This window comes from Camelus bactrianus, chromosome 17, assembly GCF_048773025.1.
Source record: "Camelus bactrianus isolate YW-2024 breed Bactrian camel chromosome 17, ASM4877302v1, whole genome shotgun sequence".
Classification (NCBI taxonomy): Eukaryota; Metazoa; Chordata; class Mammalia; order Artiodactyla; family Camelidae; genus Camelus; species Camelus bactrianus.
The window spans coordinates 42,745,165-42,768,837 of record NC_133555.1 but is presented as its reverse complement, the minus strand read 5'-3'; the positions used below and the strand labels follow the sequence as shown (position 1 = coordinate 42,768,837).

The window sequence follows — 23,673 nt, the reverse complement described above, 5'->3', positions numbered from 1 at the left end:
CAAGTGACAGTTAAGTTTGAAAGTCAGTCTGTAGGGCAAAAATTATGCAGAGCAAAATTATCCTTGGAAAAAAAATTCCTTAAATTTCGTAACAGCATGCTACTGGTTTTGGGTATACAACCCTGTTCCATTTGATATGTGGTTATTGAGAAAAGGGAGACGGGGGCTTGCACACACATTAGTCTTTTATTGTCTAACCTGTGACTTTTCTCTTTTGCCAGGTATGTGTGGGGTTACATACACACCCTTTATCTTCTTCTTCTGCCCCTTTTCCTCATGACAGTATCAAAGCTTTCAAGGAATTCCTGACCTATCCCCAAGGCTACCACTCAAGTGCAAGGAGAGTGACATGGTCAAGTCACTTTAGAAGAATAGGGTACCACCACCCAAGGCAGGCTGTCCCCAAGGAGCAACAGGAGGGTGGGGTAGGGGCAGGTGGGGGAGGAAGAGGAGAAAACACCTACTTTTCCACGGCCATAGCAGCTTCTTCATATAGCTCCTCTTGGCAGTACATTTTGAGGGCTAGATCAAATTCCTGAATCTGCTCAAAGCACCTGAAAGCATCTTCGTAGCACTGGCTTCGCTTATAGAAATAGGCGGCATCTCTTATCTAGGACAGAGTAAAATTTTACTCTTAGAATATTCATAACATAATCTTAAAAGTAAACTGATACTATGAATAATAAAGAGGATGGTTGTGTATCTGCTATGTGTTAGAATCCAGTGAAAAACACTAAAACATAGGGAATATTAGGAAAACTAATTCTTTACAAGAAAAAAATTAAGTGAAATCCCAACCTCACACCATACACAAATGTAAGCTCCAGATGAGTTAAAGATCTAAATGTGAAAGCTACTGGAGAAGAACGTAGGAGAGTATCTTTGCAACCTTGAGGTAAAGAAAGTCTTCAACAAAACCCAAGACACACAAACTTCAGGGGAGAAACATGGATTTGATTACAGCTGACCCTTGAACAACACGGGTTTGAGCTGCATGGGTCCACTTATATGTGGGTTTTTAAAAAATAGTAAATACTACAGCACTACATGATCTGCAGTTGGTTGAACTCGTGATGTGGAACCAAGGATACAGAGGAACCTCAGATATGGAGGACCAGTGCTCACAATGCCTGGCACAGGCTAGGGGGTCTACCTATATGTTGAATATTGAATTTCCTAAGTCAACTGGCTGCACCTGAGGTCCAAAGAGAGAACAGAATGAAAATGAAACAAAAACAAAGTACCTGGGCCAGGCCCTCTAATAAATCTTAGCTGGGTTTTATTTAATGAGACAAGCTACACAAAATGCCAAAATACAAAAAAGACTGGAGTGTGGTTATTCTACATCCAGAGACCTCACGGACCAGGGAGCTAGCTACCAGCTGCATCCTGCCACGTCAGTCAAACCCATAACCAGAACATCTCACCACCATGTCTCTTTTCCTCTCCTTGACAGTGCTGACCACGCAGAAGAAAACCCCTGTGTGAACACAGGCCCTATCAGGTGCGAGTGTGTGCCCAACTGGACCAAGAGAGGAGAGGGCTGGCTCCAAGCAGTCCCCCTGCTTAGGTCACTTGGCTCCTGCCACCTGGAGGAAGAGTCCTGAGATGTTTCCAGGAAACCGTGATGCTATTTGGAGAGGCAGCAAACAGGCAAGGTGGAGGAACCCCTGGAAAAAAGCTTAGGCTCCTCACAAACACTTCTCCTAGGGGGTTAGCACCTGTTGGGGGGCTGGAAACAGGCAGACGGTTTGGCCTAAGGATTTTGCAAAGTCTGGTCTGTTTGAATCATGCTGGTTAGATTGGTGAGATGACCACAAGAGGTCTGAAGCCGGCCGAAAGTTGAATACTCTTCAAGGAAGGGGTCTGAGCAGAGAAGGGGACCAGACTCTTCCCCAGGGGGGCTCAGAGCTGCTAGAATGTGTTGTGAAAGACAGAAGGAGTTATCCCCAGTAGTCAACCCTGGGGAAGTGGAGGCAGGCGGGAAGGCTATGTCTCCGGGAGCAGGGCTGCCTCCACATTCTGAAGGCACCAAGGTCATGGAGACGGGCATGGGGGCCAGATGCACAGCCTCCTGGGCCCTACTCTGCTCTCAGAGGCAGAGCTCAGCAGGCGGTGGGAGGCAAGGTGAGCAGACGACAAAGTGGTCTCTGGCTCAGTCAGGATGGGCACTAGCAGGCAAACGGGACAAGGGACAGTGGCAAATTCAGGTCTGTCCCCTGTTGCTTAGGGCCCAAGGGGGTGCCTTGGAGATTGGAGGGTGGAGGACGAAGGAATGTGGAGTTTGGAAACCACTCTAGTTCTGGGACTCTTAGGACCCAAACGTCCACCCACACTGAAATCTCCATTCCACCCCCTCCTCTCATATCCTGATTAGTCACATCTCTCAGTAAACATGGGGTAGGGCAGGCAGCATGGGGAGGGCCTTAGCTCCTCTAACACTGACCTGGAGCCCAATGCCCAGGGTGCTGTGAGGGTCCAGGAGTTACTCCTCTCTCCCTACTGGACGGTCCTAAAGCCTGACCCAGGGGGAAATGCAGCAGCTGCAGCTGGGCACCCTAGAGCACAGCCCTCACACACCCTGTGGTGAGGGCCAGAAGCTGCCTGTCCAACCCACAACCACTGATACAGTAAAAATGAACTGCTTCCCATTATTCACAATTGCCAAGACACGGAAGCAAGTGAAGTGTCCATCAATAGAAGAATGGATAAACAAGATATGGTATATATACATATATACATACGTATATATACACATACACACAATGGAATATTACTTAGCCATAAAAAAGAAGGAAATTTTGCCATTTGCAGCAACATGGATGGACTTGGAGGGTATTGTGCTAAGTGAAATAAGTCAGACAGAGAAAGACAAGTACTGTAAGTATCACTTATATGTGGAATCTGAAAAATAGAACAAACTAGTGAATATATCAAAAAAGTAGACTCACAGATACAGAGAACAGCTAGTTAGTGGCTACCACTGGGGAGAGGGAAGGGGGAGGGGCAAGATAGAGGTGGAGGATGAAGAGGTACAAACTATCAGGTGTAAAATAAGCTACAAGGATATATTGTACAGCATGGGGAATACAGCCAATATTTTATAATAACTAAAAATGGAGTACAACCTTTAAAGATTGTGACTCACCATATTGTACATCTGTAACATATAATATTACTGTGTATCAACTATATTTCAGTAAAAAATTGTTTTTAATTAAAATCTTGAAAATGAACGGCTTTCCATACAGCATGGTGACTATAGTTAATAATACTGTATTGTATATCTGAAAGTTACTAACAGTGTAGATCTTTTTAAAATTTTATTTATTTTAATTTTATTATTCTTTATTGACGTATAGTTCCCTTGCGATACTATATTAGTTTCAGGTGTACAACATAGTAATTTGATATTTTTTTATAGATTACACACCATCAAAGTTATTATAAAATATTGGCTGTATTCCCTGTGCTGTACATTACAGCTTGTAACTTACTTAGTTTATATTTAGTAGTTTGTACTTCTTAATCCCCTTCATCTATTTTGCCCCAACCCCCTCCCACTCTCCTCTGGTAACCACAGTTTGTTCTCTGTACCTGTGAGTCTGTTTCAGTTTTGTTATATTTGCTTGTTTGTTTTATTTTTTAGATTCTGCATATAAAGGAAAGTGATCTTAAATATAACTATGGGTGGTGATAGTCATCAACTAAGCTTACTGCCATGATCATTTTGCAATAGATGCATATATTGAATCATTATGTTGCACAGTTAAAACCAATATAATGTTATACATCAATTATATCTCAATTAAAAAAAAGAAGAAGAAAAACAAATCACTAAGAAAACTGTCACCACTGGGATGTCACAGCAATGAACGGCTTACTTTCCTCCTGAGTGTTAATCTCGCTGCAGGTAATAACTGTTTGTGGCCGGAGCCAGCCTGCTGACTGCACTGTGAGTCGCTGTGCTCTGGACCAGCAGCTCCGTCCACCAGCATGTCCACCATGATGGAAATGTTGTATTCCATAGAGCACTTGAGACGCGGCTCATGAGACGGAGGTACTGAATTTTTTAACTTTATTACATTTTAATTAACTTAAAAATGTTTAATTAAGTAGCCACACATGGTTAGTGGCTGTCAGATTGGTCGGTGCGGACCTAGGGTAACTGCTGGGAACACAGAGAAACCACCATGTAAATGCTAGACTGTCCCCCCAGGCTGACTCCAGACTGAACACAGAGAAAGAGAAGGCAGGGATATCTAAAACCCATCTTCCCTTTGATGTGAACATTCAGCCTCCCTGTAGTTAATATTGGGTCTCAAATATTGACACATGAAGCAAGTCAGACAGAGAAACACAAATATCATATGATATCACTTATATGTGGAATCTAAAAAAAAAAAAAAAGATACAAATTCTGTTTATAAACCAAAAACAGATTCACGGACATAGAAAACAAACTACGGTTAGCAAAGGGGAGAGGGACGGGGAGGGATAAATTAGCAGCTGAGGATTAATAGACACACATTACTATAAATAAAATAGATAAAAAACAAGGACCTACTGTACAAAACAGAGAACTATATTCAATTTCTTGTAATAACCTATAATGGAAAAGAATCTGAGAAATATGTGTATGTATGTATATGTATAACTGAATCACTTTGCTGTACACCTGAAACTAGCATTGGAAACCAACACACGTCAATTAAAAATTAAAAAAAAACCCAAACATTGGCACAGACATGGGCATACACACAGAGTCCATGCATCCATCTACACACAAATGGAGTGAGTGGAGAAAGAGGGGCCACCCACTGAGTCAACAGGGCCAACCTCCCCGTCTTGACCCAGGCGGAGGCTGGGGGCCACCCTTCTGTCTGCCCAGGGAAGCCCAGTTCTCCCAGGAGCAGCCACAGGCATACCTTTCCCAGCCTCTCGCACAGCTGGGCACAGAGCTGGAACTCCTTGGCGTAGCTCAGACACTTAAGGGACAGCTTCGGCTCCTTGCACTCCAGATAGGTCTTAGCCAGTTCCAAATACTCCACCTGCTTTTCCCTGGGAGGAGGAAACAAAGCAGAGCTTCCATGGGAGGTTGACGTGCCACCTGTATATGTATAACCCACAGCTCTCATGAGAGCAAACCTGAAATAACCTCCACCCAAGACTCTTACTTGGGGCTGACTTTCTTGGATTTCATGTTCAGGGCGGTGTTGTGAGCCAAAGCCAGTTTCTCCTTCTCCAGTGCACCTCCTTTTTGGTAACACTTGGCTGCAACCTGGAATAAGCCAAAGGTTTCTGTTTCCAGCTAGGTCATGGAGGTGGCAGAAGCATGAGAGGGAAAGCATGCATTCCGTGTCTGCATGGATGGAGCACTGGGTCCCACCCCAGTCCCGTCTGAGAGGGAGAAAAGGAAAGACTATACAGTTTTCCTATTTCATGCCCATACCTGCTGCCCATATTGTGCCCCCAACCCCCTTTCTAAAAAAAAAAAAAAATTCTTGGTGTTATAACAATAGCCAAGTGTTTGGTATTTCTTTCCAACTGCAACAAGGGTGGGCAGTGAGTACATTGTGGGAGCTCGGTCAAATTCCACCACTGTGACATGTTCATGGAAACACTTTCCAGACACAAACAAACACACAACAGTGCAAATTCTGTTTTCCTCTCCCTCACAATTGATTACAGGGGTTGCCCCAGTCCGTCACCTGGCTCTGCATCCATCCACACCCCCTTACAGAGTAACTGTGCAGCTTCTCCCATTTCTCTGTGGAGAGTGTGGCCTGTTTCCCCTCCCTCCTGAACTGAGCTGTGATCTGCTTTGGCCAACATGATGCAGCAGAAAGAAGTGACACTGGGCCAGCTCCCAGGCCAGGCCGAGGCCTCATGTGCCCTCATGCAACCTGCTCGGGCATCATGTGAACACACCAGGAACCCCATTCACCCCCCATCCCCTGAGCCAAGAGCCAGCCAACCCCCAGAAACAGATCTGCTCGCTGACGGGTAGCTGAGGACAGCTTAAGTCACCCAGCCTAGAAGAACTACTTAGATGGACTCAGCTTTGCCTACCCACAGAACTGTGAGCTACGTAAGTGACTTGTTTTTGGGGTTGTTATGCAGCAAAAGTTCCTAACTCTCAGATGTGAGTGACTTGCTGCAGACTTAAAAGCACTTTCCCTGCCACAGCAGACAAAACTTTCCTAAGAACTTGGAATAAGAAAACACTGAGAATTCCTCTTCCCCAGGCTTGTCACATGGGAGAACCTCAAGCAGTCGCTTCCCTTAAGTTCTGACTTGCTGTGTCACTGCGTCCATCACTTCCCAGTACCCTCCCTATTCCAAGGAAAAGTAGATCATTAAAACAGCAGGACGAGTCCTTTTGAGAAATCACCGTCTTAAAACACCTGTTCAGAAGTGGCAAGAGAAACTGCAGACACTTTTCCTGTAACATGTGAGAAGTCGGACCTAAGTCTGAAAAAACATAAGTCTAATGTGAGCGTGGAGGCAGGGACAGGAAAGCAAGGATTGGTCCAAAGCTCAGCTCCAGCTGTTCTCTCAGGAAGCACCGCTTACAGCTGCAGACATGGAGCAGTCCCAGGCACCCCGGAGAGTCAGTCTCGGGAAGGGTGCATTTCTGTGCGGTCCTGGCCAGTGTGGCACTCTGCTGGTTACTTACCCCCAGGACCCTGTCCTCTCTTTGCTGCCTGATGGCAGAACCTGCCCCCCCATGAAGGGCTGAAACTACCAGAGGGGACTGCTCTGCTCTCCTAGATCCGTTCCAGTCAGGGAGGGACAGGTGACCTAGTGCTGACCAGGGAAAGGTAAGATGTCCACTGGGGACCTCATGATTTTTTTTTTTTTTTAAAGGCCACAAGAGGAACATGTGTGCCTGCACTTCATTCCTGCTTGGGATGCTGCTGAGGGGAGTGAGGTGCCTGGCACTGCTGCAGCCATTATGCAGCCAGGAGGGGAAAGCTCTGGTAAGTTGCAAACAGCACAGGGAAGACATGGAGTGAGACTTGATTCAGCTGCAGAACCAACCCTGAGACCAGACTTCTTGTTGTTGGATGAAAAACAACAACATACCCCTTTCCATGGGTTTTTTTTTTTTTTTTTAGCTTTTTTTTTTTTTCAACAATTTCACTTTTTTTTTAAATTTATTTTTTTGGGGGGTGGGAGGTAATCAGGTTTTTATTTATTTATTCATTTTTAATGGAGGTACAGGAGATTGAACCCCAGGCCTCGTGCATGCTAAGCATGTGCTCTACCACTGAGCTATACCCTCCTGCACTCTGTGGGGTTTTTGTGACCTGCAGGTGAAGACATCATTACTGCTCCATCACAGGAGACACACAATGCCTGGTGCCCCACCTGAGACCGTGTGAGGGGTGGGGGTGCTGCCTGTGGGGCTCTTTAAGCTGGTGTCGGTATTTCAAGAGGACTAACGGAGAGAACATTTCCCGTAAGAAGACGGCATGGGCTTGCTAAGATGGCAGGTGGCTTGAAATCGGTGAGCTCAGTTCCGGAGACAAAGCTTAACCTGTGCCCGCCAGACTCAGATTGGCAGTGAGGTCCATGCCTGATCAGTTTGAGAAACAAAGGGCAGACCAATCTGTTACTGTTTTAAAATGCAGGATGATGACAGCTTCCTAGGAGACAGAGGGACAGGCCCGGATGTTTCAGAAGCAGCAGCAGCACAAACACTGTGACCCCTGTCCCATCCTGGTGACACATGCCGTGATGAGAACCCTATCTGGGAGGCCTGACGAGGCCACAGGGCAGGCAGACCTCACCCCTTACCTTCCAGCACTGGTGTTTAGCGTAGTAATCTCCTTGTGCGATCCATTCTGCAGGGGTTGAGGTCTTAACAAACATGCTATCATCAAGGTCTAAAATGAAAAAGAAACGTGGGTTTGCCTCTCTGAGCATCCTTCACTTAAACCTGTTGCTATGGGCTGAATTTACCCTTGCCTCAACAAAATTTCTCAAGTTTTGAACCCTAACCCCCAAGTCCCTCCGAACTCAACTGTGTTTGGAGACAGGGTCTTTAAAGAGATTATCAAGTTAAAACATGGCAGTTGCGTGGACCCTAATCCAATCAGACTGGCGTCCTTATAAGAAGAGGAGATTAACACATACACATCATTACAGCCAGGGAGATAGGCGTGAGAAGAAACCAAACCACCAGCACCTTGATCTTGGACTTCCAGCCTCCAAAATTGTGAGACAGTAACTTCTGTTATGTAAGCCACCCAGTCTTTGTTTGGCAGCCCGAGAACACATCCATGTTGTCTGTCTAGTATTCATGTAAGATAGAGGAGAGCTTATCCAGCCAGGTTCTGGTGCATTTTGGAAGGAGGAGGTGGGTGTGAGAAAGGATGCCATTTGGTATTTGAGCTTTGGTCTACTTTTGTATGGCTATGAGTTAGAAGACAGACCAAGTTCTAATTCTTCCTTGAAAACCCAAAGCCATGTAGCTCTTGACAAACTCCCATGCCAGGGCCTTAGCAAGGGACAAGGTGATAAAATTTTACAGTATTTCCAAATGTGCAGACTTTGTCCTCCTTGCAGGAAGCCATCTGACACATTCTGGTTGGTGGACACAGACCATGACAATCACCTGCTGCTGGTCCGTCTGCTATTCTCACCAACCCGTGGTGACTGTACTGGCCCGCTCTCCTGAGACCCTCTAAGTGTCATCAGCAGTGGTGACACTCCCTGCAGATTCTGAGTCACAGCTTCATGAAACACCTGAAAGACTGAGTATCGAGACAACACAGATGCCGAATCAGAGACACCCAGGCCAAGGGTTGCCAACTGGAGGAGCCAGGCGGACACGCCAGCTTTGTTTAGAAGGTGCAAAAACACACACGAATCCTTGCAGCCTGACCCTCCCTGCTGGCTGTCCACCACCTCTGTGTGCAAAACTGACTTCGCAGCATCTTGTCCTGACACCATGTGCACTGAGTGCCCTGGTGACACGTTATTCCCACAGCAAAGCCCCGAAGTATCTCTGCCTCAGGTCAGTGACCTCTGCTGGTGCCACATGGAAGAAACCCTCAATGACATAGTCACTCCACGCACCCCAAGTTCCCCATGGAAACAGATGTCCTCAAAGACTTTACCCTGTGCAACTCATGACTCACAATTACCACTGTACTTTTTCTTGTGTCTTTTTGTTGTTGCTGTTTTTTGTGGGGGAGATAATTAGATTTACTTATTTATTTCAATGGAGGTACTGGGGTTGAACAGTACAGTGTTCCAGTCATGCATATATATATACATAAATGTTTTCATATTCTTTTTCATTAAAGGTTATTACAAGATATTGAAGATTCTCGTCATATTCAATATGAAGATATTGAATAGTTCCCTGTGCTATACAGAAGAAATTTGTTTTTTTTTCCATTGTGACTTTTTAATTAAAAAAAACAAAAACTGCTTAGCTTGATGACCTTTTATAACGAATGCCAGAACCTAGTTCAAGAATAAAACAGGTTTGAGCAGCAGGAAAGAATGAGAACAAGCTTGGGAGGCCACCCCCTCGTTCTCCTCTTAAACGAGGAAGAGGAGGCCCAGGGAAAGAAAGTGGGCCCTGAATGATGCCCTGTGGCTGCACAGGTGGAGAGTTCTAACGAGAAGCCCGGTTAACACAAGACTTTGACTTTTCCCATTATGCCCATACAGTCAGGTCCCAGGAACAGAACATCTGATCTTGGTCCCTGGCCGCGCCATTGGCTGTAACCAGAAATAGCCTCCTTAAAACTGGCTGGAAAACGCTCAGGAAACCAGCAAACCTCTTTGCAGCCGCGGAGCCCTGAGCTTTCCCCTCATCCTTGGAGAAATTCACCGTGGCCTGGAGGAGCCAACTCAACTGCCAACCCACGAGAAAGAGAACAGTTATCTCCTCATGAGAGCTGATTATTTCTCCCCTAGTTATGCTATCAGGAGAACGTCATTCCATTTTTTAATTAGCTAGCCTTTGCAAATTATGAAAACAATTCATGATGATGTTGGGTGTTTTTTTTTGAAACTCGGCAAACAGCACAGGAGGGTAAAAAGTGCCCACATCTCATCAGCAACCCCACACCCGCCCATCCCGGCACCAGAGGAGTCCCTGCAAACAGCTGCACCTTGATGAACACTTAGGCCGTTTTTAGTTTCTCATAATTACAAACAGGGCTGTGAACCCTCTCATGCACGTCTCCTTGAGACACGTCCTTGAAATACTCTGGATAGTATCCTTGATAATACTCTAGTATCTCTGGATAGATTCCTAGAAGTGGAATTACTGGGTCAAAAGGCACGTACATTTTTTATCCGGATAGGTATTACCTATCAGCTGTCCAAGAGCCCACACCATTTTGCCTCCCCACAACAGAGCCTATTCTCTCTAACCTTGTCCAGGATGCTCACCTCCAAAGGACAGATAAAAGACCTTCCCTGAAGGAGTTAACCCTCCCAATCCCATTTCCACCTCTGCCTCCCACACACCTTAGTGATAAATACAAATTCTCATTTCTCAGAAGAATGTGGACAGAATAGTGCTTTCAAAAAACTATCCCTTTTATACCTGATCCTGGAGTGGCTGAGAGTAACATGCTTTCTATCTGACAACCAGAATATTTTCATGACCTCTGACCTTTATTTTCATCCGTTTTCACAACTTTGACGAAATCCCTTCGCATGAAGTATTTGAAAGCAGGAGCCCGCTTCTCTGGGTTTTCGTCAAAGATCCAGAGGTTGACCCGAGCCCGGGTGATGGCCGTGTACAGCTGCTTCAGCTCCCCGTTCAGGAGCTAAAGAGGAGAACAGGACAAAGATGTGAGCCCTCTGTCTAGAGTGCGGTGTGACTCACTTCAAAGGCTTACTCGGATTTTGGAGAAGTGCAACATTTCACGGAGGACAGCACAGGCATGAGCGGGACCAGAGAGCTCACTGTGGCCGCAGCCCAGGTAAAGGGAGCTCTAGCAAGAGAGGGGCGCCCTGAGTCCAGACCCACCGTGGGGTCTGCTGTGCTTGTCTCTTTTGAAATAATTATAGATTCATAGGAAGATAGTGCAGACAGGTCCCATGAACTTTTCACTCCGTTTACCCCCATGGTTACATCCCACTCAGTCACTGTAACTTCTTTTGTAAAACTGGAGCAGTCTCCTCTGTTGTGACTATCATCAGCACTAAATTACTCCTGACCTACTGGACGATGGAGGCCTGACGGTCTCAGGGGATGATGACCTGAACTCAGGGAGGGCCTCCTTGATGAAATAATGCACATTTCAAAACAATGACGGATTTGTGGCTATCCAGAGGTTTGCATAGCTTGGCGGTGATTTGACATCTATTTCTGCAGAGCCTTCCTGGCACTGACAGAAATAACCTGATAACTGCTATTCTGTTTGTTTTGTACTCTGTATAAGACATAAAACTAGGACAGTAGCTTCTCCCAAAGGTTTTGATTTTGCTGGTTTGATTTTCTGTGATGTTGCGATCACTCAAGGCCCCCATTTGCCTCCCTTAGGCAAGAGCTCCACAGAACTTCATAGCTTTGGCCTCCTTCTTGAGGATGCAGCTGGGATGCCAAGGGGACCGGGAGCCGGGTCCCTGCACAATCAAGGCTGGGAGACAACAGTCACAGTTTCTGAACAGAGCCAAGTTCCAGAGGTGAACAGAGGTGCAGCCTACCCATGGGCACCTCTATCAATCGAGCCCGGCTCTCTGCTGAGGAGAGGGGTCCCCAACGCTAAGATGCCCGTGTTCCCTTGCTTGTCCTCCACCCTCCAGTGCTGATGAGCAGGAAGACCCACAGCACAGGCTCCATCTCTAACCTCATTTTCTTGTCCAAGTCTCGGTTACTGGCTCCCTGTCAAGTAAGTGTGAGGACCAGTGGCAGATAATCACCTTGTACATTTCTGGATTGATGGTGAGATGGCGTCCCGGGGAGGAGCTGCGTTTCTCCAGGGGCACTTCAATCAGTGGCCCGCTTTCCTCTCTGGACTCGGAGGATGAAGGAGTAAATGAGGAAATGATCTTCCATTCCTTGTAAGCCTGAATAACAAAGACACATTAAAGACCAGCAGAATACACTTCTGAAGCTTACACCCAGCCTCCCCAGGCCTTGCGGAGAATTGAGCCCCCTTTTCCTGACATGGGGGCCAGGCCTTCAGCCCCAGCCATGAGGAGGGGGCGTCCTGTGGCCTCAGAGTGGGGGTCGGGGCCCAGGCAGGGATCAGGGCAGCTACCGGGGAGACAGCCCCAGACGCTGGGCCAAGACAGCCGCGAAGCAGGCACACGTGCTCACTTCCAGGGGGAAGGCTCAGGGCCCAAAGTGCTCGCTGCAAGCATTTCCACAAGCAGATGGAGAGAGGAAACCAGCGTCCTCACCTCTTCTCACAACATGTTTAAGGCTCAGTCATTAAGACACATGGGACAAACTGTCCAAACTAAATGATTCAACCAAGGATGGAGAAATTCGGGAGCCTTGGGGTACACTATGCAAGATGGACTCTGGGCTCAGAGAGAACACAGCATGGCACAGTTCACCTACTTATGAGCTATGTGACTTTGACCAAATATTTATTTGCTTCTTCTAGGTCTCATTTTTTTCTGTAAAACCGGGATGATAGAATGACCCAGGTTTGTTGGGAAATGAAAGGAGATAATCAATGTGAAGTGTCCACACCATGCTTGAGAAAGACTTCATATTTTAGCCATTTTTCCCTTTATCCAAATCAAGCCACAGAACCACTGTGACTTGTAGACCAGAGTCTGCAAATTTTCTTGGTCAAGGGTCAGATAATGACTCCTTTTTGCTTTGTGGGTAGGGTCTCCCTTGTAACTACTCCACTCCACCCTTGTAGAGCAAAAGCAGCCACAGTCCGTAGTAAATGAATGGGCGTGCAGGGACCTCATAGAACGTTATTTCTTGATGCTAAAACTGAATGGAATGTAATTTTCACATGCCACAGAATATTATTTTCCTTTTGATTCTTTTTTAACCATTTAAAAATGTAAAAACCATTCTGAGCTCACAGGCCACACAAAAATAATAGACAGCAGGCTGGATCTGGCTGCCAGGACTTAAGTTTGCAGACCCTAAGGAGGCAAAAGTGCCCAGAGGACGTGCAGTGTTTAGAGTCAAGGATTCCCATGAAATTTCAGATTTCATACTTTAGTGTGTCGGAGGGAGTAGGTGGTCAGCTCTCCTAGTCTGTTCTTTTCTGTTTATAAAATGATGCTATTCTCTACCTCTGTAGCCTTTCAAGGATGATGGAAAGGCGGGGTAGGTAGAGTTCTTCACCTCCCTTCAGTTATTCTGTAACTTAAACTATATAAACACTAGGTTAAGTGCTTTAAACACCATCTCCTCAATAGGAACGGTTCTCCTACTGACTAATTAGGGGATAGATCACGATGTTATGGATCCTTTGAAGAGAAGACTCACAGGTCAGGGCAACAAGAAGCCCCTACACACACACACACACACACACACACACATACACACACACACACACACACAGAGTGAGCCTGCTAGACACATGGGTGGAAGACGAGTCCAGGGATGGAGAGAGGTGCTTGCCTCAGTCCATCTGCCTCAAATAGCAAACTGTTCAGCAGCCTTCACCTTGAAAGAAACCCCATGTGAGCAGCCAGACCAGGACAACTGGGGACTTCAGTGACCTCTGTCTCTCCTCTCCTTGGACTAAAGCATCTACTTCCATTTGCACTGATGCCTTTTGGTCTTGGGGTTGTAAATGATAAACTGAATGTGTGCTTTGCGCTGGGGAATGCATGACTCTACTCCCATGGCAACTGGGAAGCATCATATCGAGATTATAAACATAGGATGAAGGGGATGTTACAAAAGATCCAATTGGTCATTGTTTTAATTTCATGCAACTCACTGAGCCATTGGTGGGAGCTTAGGGTCAAGGCATCCAGGACTCTGCCGTGCTAGGGTCAAGGTTAGAGAGAATAACCAGATTTTTCTTTCACACACAGAGTTGACCACAAGTTACCAATGTATCAGCCCAGAGCTCCTGGAGCTTCTAACGAGCACAAGCATACAACTGGCACTTCATAAAAGACAGGAACAACAAAGTCTTACCCCTTCCTCTTTTAGGAGAGCCTCGGTCCAACCATGACCAATGGATGTATTATGAGAAAAAAAAGTTAGTCCTCAGAGATTAAAAATGGTTCCAGGATTAATGAGAATGTATCTCATTTTATTAGCAAAAGCCAATAGAAAAGGAATGCACTTAAGGGATGGCCATGATATATTCATTGTGGAAGGTTCTGGCAGCCGATTTGCATGCAGGGCTTTAAAAGGAAGGAATTTTAGGGGAAAGATCATGAGATTTAGAACTCAGAGCATCTGACTTCATCTCCAGGCTCTGGCACCTACATTATGACTATGGGCAATTTACTTAATGTCCATGACCCCTGGCCTTATCTGTAGAATGGGGGTAATAAAAATACAACCTCAGAGGGTCAGTGGAGGATGAACTGAGACAATGTATTAAAAAAGCACGTTATAAACTGTAAAGTGCCCGTAGCAATATTAGTTGTAGGTATTATCAAGGCAAACGTGACATTTTTTAAAAGACTAGACAAAAGAAAAATATGGACTCCATTCAAAGGGTTAGTTCTGGGGCAGATTTTTAGGGAGTCAAAGCTAAGAGTGCTCCTGACTTGGGTATGAAAATAGCCCCTTCGAGCACGCGCCATGTGCAGTGGGACATCTGCAACGAGGACCCGGGCACAGCCAACTAGGTCCCCAAAGAAGACCCCACCCCACAGTCAGCAGCCAGCCTGAGCCCCATCAAAGACGGTGGTGAAGAGACACCAGTGGCTAGGAGACTGAGGACAATGGCCTTGAGTTGGTGGCTCTCCCCGTAATGTACTGAGCTGGAGGAGAAAGACTGTCACCAGCACTCAGGAGCCAAGTTGAGACAACAGGCTGGCACAGAGGTCACTGAGTTGTCAGTCCAGGGACTCTCCGGCTGCCATTGCCTGCAAGCAGTGGTGGCGAAGCCATGCCGGAAGGAAGCTCAGGCGGGGCGGCTGTTCTGGTCTCCTGCGTTACCTGATCCCGGGGGCAGGAACCAAGGCTCATTTGTCTTCCCGGAGTTCACTCTCTCTAGGGATGACCTTGCCCAGTTTTGTCCTCGCCAGGTGGACACTGCTAACCTTGCCTTCATTTGTAAGGCTCTCATTAGAGCTTGCTCCAACTCGAGCATCCTCGGGAGTCAAGAATAACAGTCGTAGGGAAAACCGGAAGCTGGCACTTGGGTACCAGGCCTTGAGAAGAGATGAATACAAGAGAGCAGGGAAGGGCAGGGCATGGGAAGAACCAGGTCATGAGACACTGCGGAGCAACCCACAGCCCTTGTCAAAACCCACATCCAAACACACAAAGAGCCCCACACCAAATGGACAATGGTCCAAAACAGAAACAGGCACCTGTGACAAACTCTTTTCGACTCAGCTCCAAATTCTCTTCCCAGGAGTGGAAGGGTAGCTCATACAGATACATGCACTGTGGGAAAAGAACTCAGAATGACATACCTCGGAATCAGTGAAAAAGTTGTAAAGGAGGACATCGTCAAATTCTAAGCCCTTTGCTTCATAAACTGTTAGCACAAGTGCTAACCCCAGCTCTTCTGGAATTTTCTCCTTTGCCATTTCATTGGCTACAAGGATCACCTGAGGGGGGAAAAAAAAGCGAGGGAATAGAAGAGAAAAAACATCAAATTGTAGAAAGAGAAATCTAGTAACACTGAGTCGATTTCTATGGGAGGCAGAGAATGTCTTTGAAGAGAAGTACCGGTGTGGACTTGGTCAGCCAGGCTGGTGGGACTGTGAATAACAATTAGTCACTCACCCATCCCGGAAACTTCCTCATTTTGGAACAGGGGCTATTGAGTTCTACCTGGTGGAATGACTCAGCTTCTCAAAACTTTTTTCAATCACAAACTGCCTTTTATTTTATTTTATTTAAAAAAATTATTTATTTTATTTTAGTGGAGGTGGGGAGGTAACTAGGTTTATTTATTTTTAAAGAAGGTACTGGGAAACTGAACCCAGGACCTTGTGCCCGCTAAGCATGCACTCTACCACTTGAGCTGTACCCTCCCCACTTCGCCTTTTATTTAAAAACATACAATCTCAAGAAACTCACCTGATGGGCTCCAAATTCGATGGGCTGGGTTTTCCTTTTGTTGCCTCGAAGCAATATTGCCAAGTCACTCACACTACAAGACTCCAGGACAATTGGTTTGGGACCATCGAAGAGGCCAGAATCCCTTGTAAGGCGATCAAAAGATTCCGGGAAATAGAACTTAAGTAAATCTATCACTCCAGATGCCAGATTGAGGATTCCTGGGATAAAACAAAAAACATGTAACATACAACATGACAGCATGGCTGGGTTTCTTGTATTTTGTTTTCTTATTTTGGGTTTGGTTTTGTTTTGTTTTTCCTGAGAGGCAGCATTGGTCCTGATGGTACATACAGCTAGCTGCAAGCCCATTTCCAGATCCTATTAGATGATCCCTTTGGCGCCGAGCTGTACTATTCTGGGTGCAGTAGATGAAGACAGAGGCATGTTTGCTGTAGCACGAAGGTTTTGTACAATCTCATTCCTGACCTATATTCGTGTTAGAGAAAATTACCTCATGAAGAAGAGTCAAGGCGGAAATGTAATCTAAACAATTAGAGCTGTTAGAATGCCAATACAGGCGGCTAATGTAGACGGTAAAAAAGCAAGTTATTCCATCCCCTGTCATTGGTATTTAGCGCACCAGAGACGTTACCTGGTAAGAGCAGTGCTGGATGTTAGCTGGGACATCACCCTTTCTGCCAGGTGTATTCCCAGCCGAGACAGGACTATACTAAGAAAAACTGTCACACTGGATAAAGAACTTTCCATTGAGCTTTCTCCCTGGGTCCCATTTTTGTCTAAGCACTGAAGTAACATCGACAGTGATGCTGACTGTACAACAGGCACCTTCCTAAAAATCATCCCTTTTTAATCCTCCCAACAGCCCGATGAGACAGACCAGACAACCCCACTTTTGCAAACAGAGACGCTGAGGTCCGAGAAGTTAGGAAACACCTCCAAGTGTCAGGATTTGAAGCTGGTCTGAACACAGACCATCCTGGGTCTCCCACTATTCTCAGGGGCCCTGTGCCGTTTGCTCGACACCAGATAGAATACTATGAAATGGGCACATGTGTCCCCATTGCAGTTATCAAGGAGTAAAGGGAAATTTCATCATCCAGGGCTACTATTATCAAAAGTACACAGTTTAAAGAAATTGAAAGCACAAGTTGAAACTGTTGAATCTAATCTAACTCAGCTGATATTGTGGTTCAGAGATTTACATTAATGAAAGAATCAGAAAAAGGCACATAAGTGTTCACTGTGGTGAAAAACTGGAATCCACTTAAAGGACCTTCTAGGGAACTACATAAATTATTTTATATAAACATACTCAAAGAATAAAGGATGATTCAGCCACAAAAAACTTGAAGTACTAACATAGGCTATAATACGGAAGAATCTTGGAAACATGATGTGAAATGAAAGAAGATGGGTATAAAAGGTCACATGTTGCATGATTCCATTTATCAGAAATGTCCAGAATAGGCAAATCTAGAAAGTAGACTGGTAGTTCACAGGGTTAGGGGAATGAGGAGAGACTGCTAATGGTTTTAGGGTTTCTTTTTGGGGTGACAAAACTGTTCTGGAGTTAGATAGTGGTTATGATTGCACAACCTCATGAATATATTATTTAAAAAACCCCACCAAGTTGCACATTTTAGACAGATGAATGTTATGCTGTGTGAATCTCAATTTAAAGAATAAAAAATGGGGAAATATTCACTAAACATATATTCACTACATAATCAATAAATACATACATGAGTGTGATAAATGCATATATGTATAAGTAAAAAGATCAGGAGGAAATAAAACAAAATGTTAGTTGTTAGCAGCCTTACAGGGAGCTTGAATTTTTTTTTTTAACATTTTATGTGTTTTCTAGCACATCTTATTGGGGCTTTTTCTGGTTCTATACACAGAAATCACACAGCCTTCCCTCCATCCTAAGAGAAGAGGTGGAGGGAGGGCATAGCTTAAGTGGCAGAGTGCATGCTTAGCATGCATGAAGTCCTGGGTTCAATGCCCAGTACCTCCTCTAAAAATAAATAAATAAACCTAATTACCTCCCAGCCACCAAAAACAACAACTAAGAGAGGAGGTGGGAGATGGGGTTTACGCAGTAATCATCTGTGTGGGTTGCTTAGCACAGCAATTTAAAAAAAAAATTCAGTTTGCAGGAACAATTCCCTTCGCCATTCTCTACTTTGCTGATCATAAAGGCTGCTGTCCCTATACCAGTGGTGCTGAACCAGGGGTACACATCAGAATAAGGGGCTCATTCAACTGCTCGTGCTAGGTCCTCTCCACAGGATCCAATAACGAAAAAGGGGGTGCCTTCCAGAGCCATGTCCTGAGGACAGAGAAATGTGGGTTTTGGTCACCCGACCCCTCCAACAGTGTTGGGGGATAGGAGTTCTATAAATGCTTCCTGAACAGATGAAAGAAGGGCGGCGACTAAAAATTCCTATTAAGAGCATCAAGTTCCTTGGGCCAGTTCTTCCCACACAACACAAGTGGAAGACCACAGAAGGCCACGAAGCTGAGTTGCTCAGATGCAACCAGACCCTGTGATGGACAAGCAACATCAGGAGACTTTGAGAGCCCTGGAAACCGGGCTGAGCTGTGTGGTACATGCTGCACTCTGGGAGGCCACCTGGCTTCTCTGACCGTTTTTCTGAATCCTTGGCTACACAAATCAGAATTTTAATCTAATTTTACACTGGATGTATGTACGTGGGCGAGTGTGTATGTGTATGCGTATATGTGTGTTTGGGATGTGTGTGTTTTCTCTCACCATCAGACTATAGCCTACCAAATGTATCTAGAAAAAGAGACACCAGGGGGAGGGTATAGCTCAGTGGTAGAGTGCTTGCTTCGCATACACGAGGTCCTGGGTTCAATCCCCAGTACCTCCATTAAAAATTAATAACTAAATAAACCTAATTACCCACACCCCCCAAAACAACAACAACAAAAACCTACATCAGGCATAAATACTGAAATGTTAGAAATATTCCCATTAACTTCAGGAATAACACAGGAATATGACAGGAAAAAGAAATGACAAGTATAGGAAAGAAGATGAAAACTGCCCTTATCTGCACCAACATGCCAACCTCTAAGAGGCAGAAGTAGGAGGAGTGTTCAGCAAGATTGTGAGACACCAGATCAACATACAAGAACCAGCAGCTTTCCTCTCTACCAGTAAGACGTGACTGGAAAATATAAAAAGAGAAAAAAGGTATAGCTATGATTATAACAAAAAGTATAAGGTCCCCAGGACAAATCTAACTGCTGGGGAAAATGTCTGGGGAAAATTATAAAGTATCACAAAAGGCAGTAAAAAAAAAAAATCTAAATAGAGAAATATGCCGAGGTTCAGAAATCCCTATAATGTAAAGATGTGAATTCTTCCCAAAGACTGAGAAATTGAATGAAATTCCAATCAAAAGCACAAAGAGTCACTGGAGAAGTCTGATAATACAGTAAGATAGTACGATAGCAGCATAAGAACACAGTGAGCATTCTATAAATGATAAAGGAAATATTCTGGCATTAGTGTCCCACTATTTCAACCCTCTGTGTCTTCATAAAATGGGAATGACGCCTACTTTGTAGGATTGTTGTGAGGATTAAAAGCAGGTACTATATGTGCTCAGCATCGTGCTTGGCACAGAGGAGAGGCACAAGTGAGATGCAAATCAAAAGCGCCTGAGTGTGTGTCATCTCCCACCACCTCCCACCTGCCTTTTCTTGCTTCTCCTTGGGAGAAAAGCTGCTTTCAGGATTAATGATTTGTAATTGGTGAATTACTTTATCTTGCATAAGCACGTAGTTCCAAAGTGCTGTAACAAAAGTTCTCAAGCAGTTTAAACGTTCCCCTGAGATGTTTTCATACCATGGCCAACACCTTAAGATGTAATAACTTAAAGGTCCACTTCCATTTAACCACAGCCTAAATGATCAGCCTAAGAGTAAGTACTGGCAGAAATCAAAAGATCTCTTTTTCATGAGGGTAACCACTAACAAACTCCAAAACAGTGTCCTTATTCCAGCTGGGTCAAGGGCCTGACAAAAGCTGGACCACAGCTTCAAAAGCAGCCCAAGGTCAGTGCCCAAGCACCTCCCTCACAGGCAAGCCCAAGGCACCGACATACCCGAGTGGGACCTGTAGTTCTGGTACAGCTGGTGGATCTTCTTAGGCTTCCGCACGGCACACTGCTTGTCACCGGTGCTCTTGCTGGCGTAGTGGAACAGGGAGCGCAGGTCGCTGAAGCGGAAGGCCACGCCCTTCATGATGGTCTGGGCCGTGTCCCCGGTGAGGAACATGGCGTTGGGGTCATTGATGCATTTCATCAGCAGCGCCAGCTCGGCTTGGGTGAAGTCCTGGATCTCATCACCATAGAGCTCGTGGATGGACCACGGGAGCACCTTGACCTTCGACAGTCTCCGGGACAGGTTGTAGAGGACATCCTCTTCATCAAAGTAACCTTTCTGAGACCTGATCTGCTGATACAGGCAGAAGAGGACGTAGATCTCGCTCCGGTCTTCCTTGAAATTGGGGGACCGCTTCCGCCCTAATTTCTTATATGCTTCTTCTGTCAGTCTCCCTTTGGGGGAGCTGAGAGCCTCAAAAGATCCCTTCAGAAAAGATTTTATTTCCTTCCAAATCAGTGCGGGGTTGTAGGAGGTTTTCCCTTTAATCATTTTTGGCCATATTTCATTGGCGAACACCTCATATGTCACAAACACCCGGGGGTCGCTGTCACACGGCCGCGTTTCTGCAGCCTTCTCCTCTTCGCCGTAGCCCTCCTCTGCCTCGGCCTCCTCCTCCTCCTCCTGCCAGTTGGGGATGGTCAGCTCTTCCTGCGTGGACCATCCTATGATGGTTCTCTTCAAGCTGCCATCTTCATTTCTCAGGAAAAATGGCTTGGGCAGAGAAGCATCAAGCAAGAGGAGCAGCTGCTTGGAGGTGACAAACAGTGGAAAGTTCTCATCCTTCAGGTCCTGGAGTCTGTGGACATTGGGTTCCAAGGGTTTGTAGTGGCTGGTGGCCTTGGTAGACTTGGAAAGCTCCACGAAATTCCTCTGCACCTCCTGGCACAGGACGTGGTTCTTGGTCACGAAGATCTGATGTAAATGCTCCAGCTGGTGGGGCTGTTCTGGGGTGCATCCCTCCGCCCCTTGCCCAGGGCCACCAGGCTCCTCGCTGGCCCCGCGGGCACAGGCTTCAGTCTCCTGCTCCTCTTCTCCGCTGTCCAGTGTTTCCACCTCCAGGGAACCTTCCTCCTCCTCCTCTTCCTCCTCTTCCTCCTCCTCCTCTTCTTCTCCCCCGCCTGGACCCTCCTTTCGGGGCTCTACTTCCAACCTTCTCTTCAGCCAGATCTGTCTGGCCAGGAGCGGGCTCCCCGCCTGCCCCGCCTTCTCCCAGTAAACGTGGAATTTCTTCCACAGCCGGTACAGGCAGCAAGTGGTCTTGCCGGTGCCGCTCCGCCCGATCAGGATGATGGGCTCCAGCGGCCGGGGGTTGAGGTCGATCACGGCGTACTCGAGCTCGCCCACGCGGAAGGGGTACTCCACGGTGGCCGTCGTGTCGTTGAGGATGTTGGAGGCCATGCTGGTGCTGAAGCTGTGGAACTTCATGATGTTATACTCCGTCTCCACGGCGCTGGCCGGCGGGAAGTACTCGGGCTCCGCGCGCGCCCCGCTCTGTTCGGCCTCCGTGTCCTCCACGTAGCAGCGGGGAATCCACTTCTGGATCTTCTTGTTGGCCGACACCTGGCCCTTGTTGATACCCTTTAGCTTCTTGCGCAGGACACAGGACAGGCCCCGGTTGTAGGCGCTGCAGATGGCCTGGATGGAGTCCGGCAGCCTGTCGTGATCCAACACGACGTCCCAGATCCGGATGATTTCCGTGTAGACCCGCCCCACCTTCTCCGAGGGGTGCGCGCCGCGCTCTGCGGCGATGATCTTCTCGGGGTTCTCGCTGCACCGAGGGGAGAAGTCGATGGCGAGCTCCCACAGCATCCGGGCCCCTTTGTCCAGCTTAGCCTCGAAGAGCTGGATGCTCCCTTTCAGGTTCCTCAGCCGCTTCCGCAGGCCCCGCGTCCACTCGCCATTGCCCAGATTCTGGATGGCGAGGATGATTTTCTTCTTCATGACCTTGGTCATGATCTTGCTGGATAGCTTCTTCAGCATCTCCGAAGTGCACTCGATCTCCCATGTCATGTTCTCGAAGTCCAGGAGGCAGGCCTCGACCTCTGGCAGGCTCTGGTCGTCCTGGTCGTCACTGCCCTCTGTCCCCCTGTGACCAGCAGGCACGGGCTGCCGGGCCCCGAGGCCCCCATGGACGCATCCCTCCGCGGCCTCAAGGTCACCGGGGTTGTTCCCGCTGCTGTCAGAGGCCCCCGCCCCCGGGGCGCCCTGAGGCTCCTTCTCCACTTCAGGGCCAGCTCCCGCCTCCAGAGGCTCAGGAGCCTGGGGACAGGCCTCTGAGAGGGATGGATCCATTTCCACCTGCCGAATCAAAGCCGTGATGTCCTGCACGAGGCAGTCTCTCCGTGAGCTGGGCCTGGACACCCCAGGCTCCGGCCTCATCGCCTGGGCATCTGGGAGGGTCTCCCAGCTGTCAGGGACCACGGCTCCTCCGGGCGGGGCTCGGGCACCGCCGCCGCAGGGTGGCAACTTGGAGGAGCCCTTGATCTGGGACGCGTGAGCTGGGGCCGCGGAGCGCAGGGGCTTCCCCGCGTGGGCGGCGGTGTCCTGGCGGCCCCTGCGCTTGCTCTCCAGCAGGGCTTTGTTCCAGGCCAGGAGCAGCGCGTCGTTCTTCTTAACGCGGTGCCGCACGTCCTTGCCTTCCTTGTTCTTCAGGTTGAAGTTGATGTCAAACTTCACCAGCAGACCTATCAGCTTCCCCATGCGCTTCAGCATGCCCTTCTGGAAGAGGATGTGCATCAGCGTGTTCCCGCTGCTGTCCTGGTTGTTGGGGTTGAGGTAGTGAAATTCGCTGGGCTTGGACCAGAACAGATTCAACAGGTGATTGAGGAAGTTAAAACCGACGTCAGCTGAAAGACACAAAAACCCTGATGAGTGCTCAACAGCTCTTCTGGGGAGCACAGACCCCGTGGATTTGAGAGAGATGCCAGCCAGGGGTCCCGAGAACACGGAACTTCCCCAAGGATTTGATAACCCAGTGATTCTCAACTGGGGGCGATTTGGTCCCCAACAGACATGTGGCCATGTCTAGGGACATTTTTGAGGGTCACAATTTAGGAGGTACTACTGGCATATAGTGGGTGGAGGCCAGAGATTGCTAAATATCCTACAATGCACAGGTCACCCACCACACACACACAAAGAATTATCCCTCCCAACTGTCAACAGTGCCAAGGCTGAGAAACCCTGAAATCACCTTATAATATTCCAGTAAGATCCTTTATGTCAAGTCCCTTGAAAATGGTGTAAGTAAATGGAAAATATTTGCAGCTATGGACTTCGAAACTTAA

General features: G+C 47.1%; 1 protein-coding gene and 1 non-coding gene across 4 annotated transcripts in view; one reads left to right on the top strand and one right to left on the bottom strand.

The window, feature by feature from the left end:
• The window catches only part of TRANK1 (tetratricopeptide repeat and ankyrin repeat containing 1), a 77,694-nt gene that overhangs the window by 7,648 nt on the left and 46,373 nt on the right, over positions 1-23,673 (bottom strand). For all 3 annotated transcript variants that reach the window (XM_074345260.1, XM_010945812.3, XM_010945813.3), the window contains 9 exons: positions 20,326-23,232; positions 16,181-16,380; positions 15,568-15,705; positions 11,902-12,048; positions 10,646-10,802; positions 7,804-7,892; positions 5,178-5,281; positions 4,929-5,061; positions 465-610 (listed from right to left, as the gene is read on the bottom strand). In XM_074345260.1, coding sequence (XP_074201361.1) covers positions 465-610; positions 4,929-5,061; positions 5,178-5,281; positions 7,804-7,892; positions 10,646-10,802; positions 11,902-12,048; positions 15,568-15,705; positions 16,181-16,380; positions 20,326-23,232 — 4,021 coding nt within the window. The remainder of the gene's footprint in view (positions 1-464; positions 611-4,928; positions 5,062-5,177; positions 5,282-7,803; positions 7,893-10,645; positions 10,803-11,901; positions 12,049-15,567; positions 15,706-16,180; positions 16,381-20,325; positions 23,233-23,673) is intronic.
• Positions 19,011-19,083, top strand: TRNAA-CGC (transfer RNA alanine (anticodon CGC)). Its single transcript has one exon. It is a non-coding gene; the product is annotated as a tRNA-Ala (tRNA).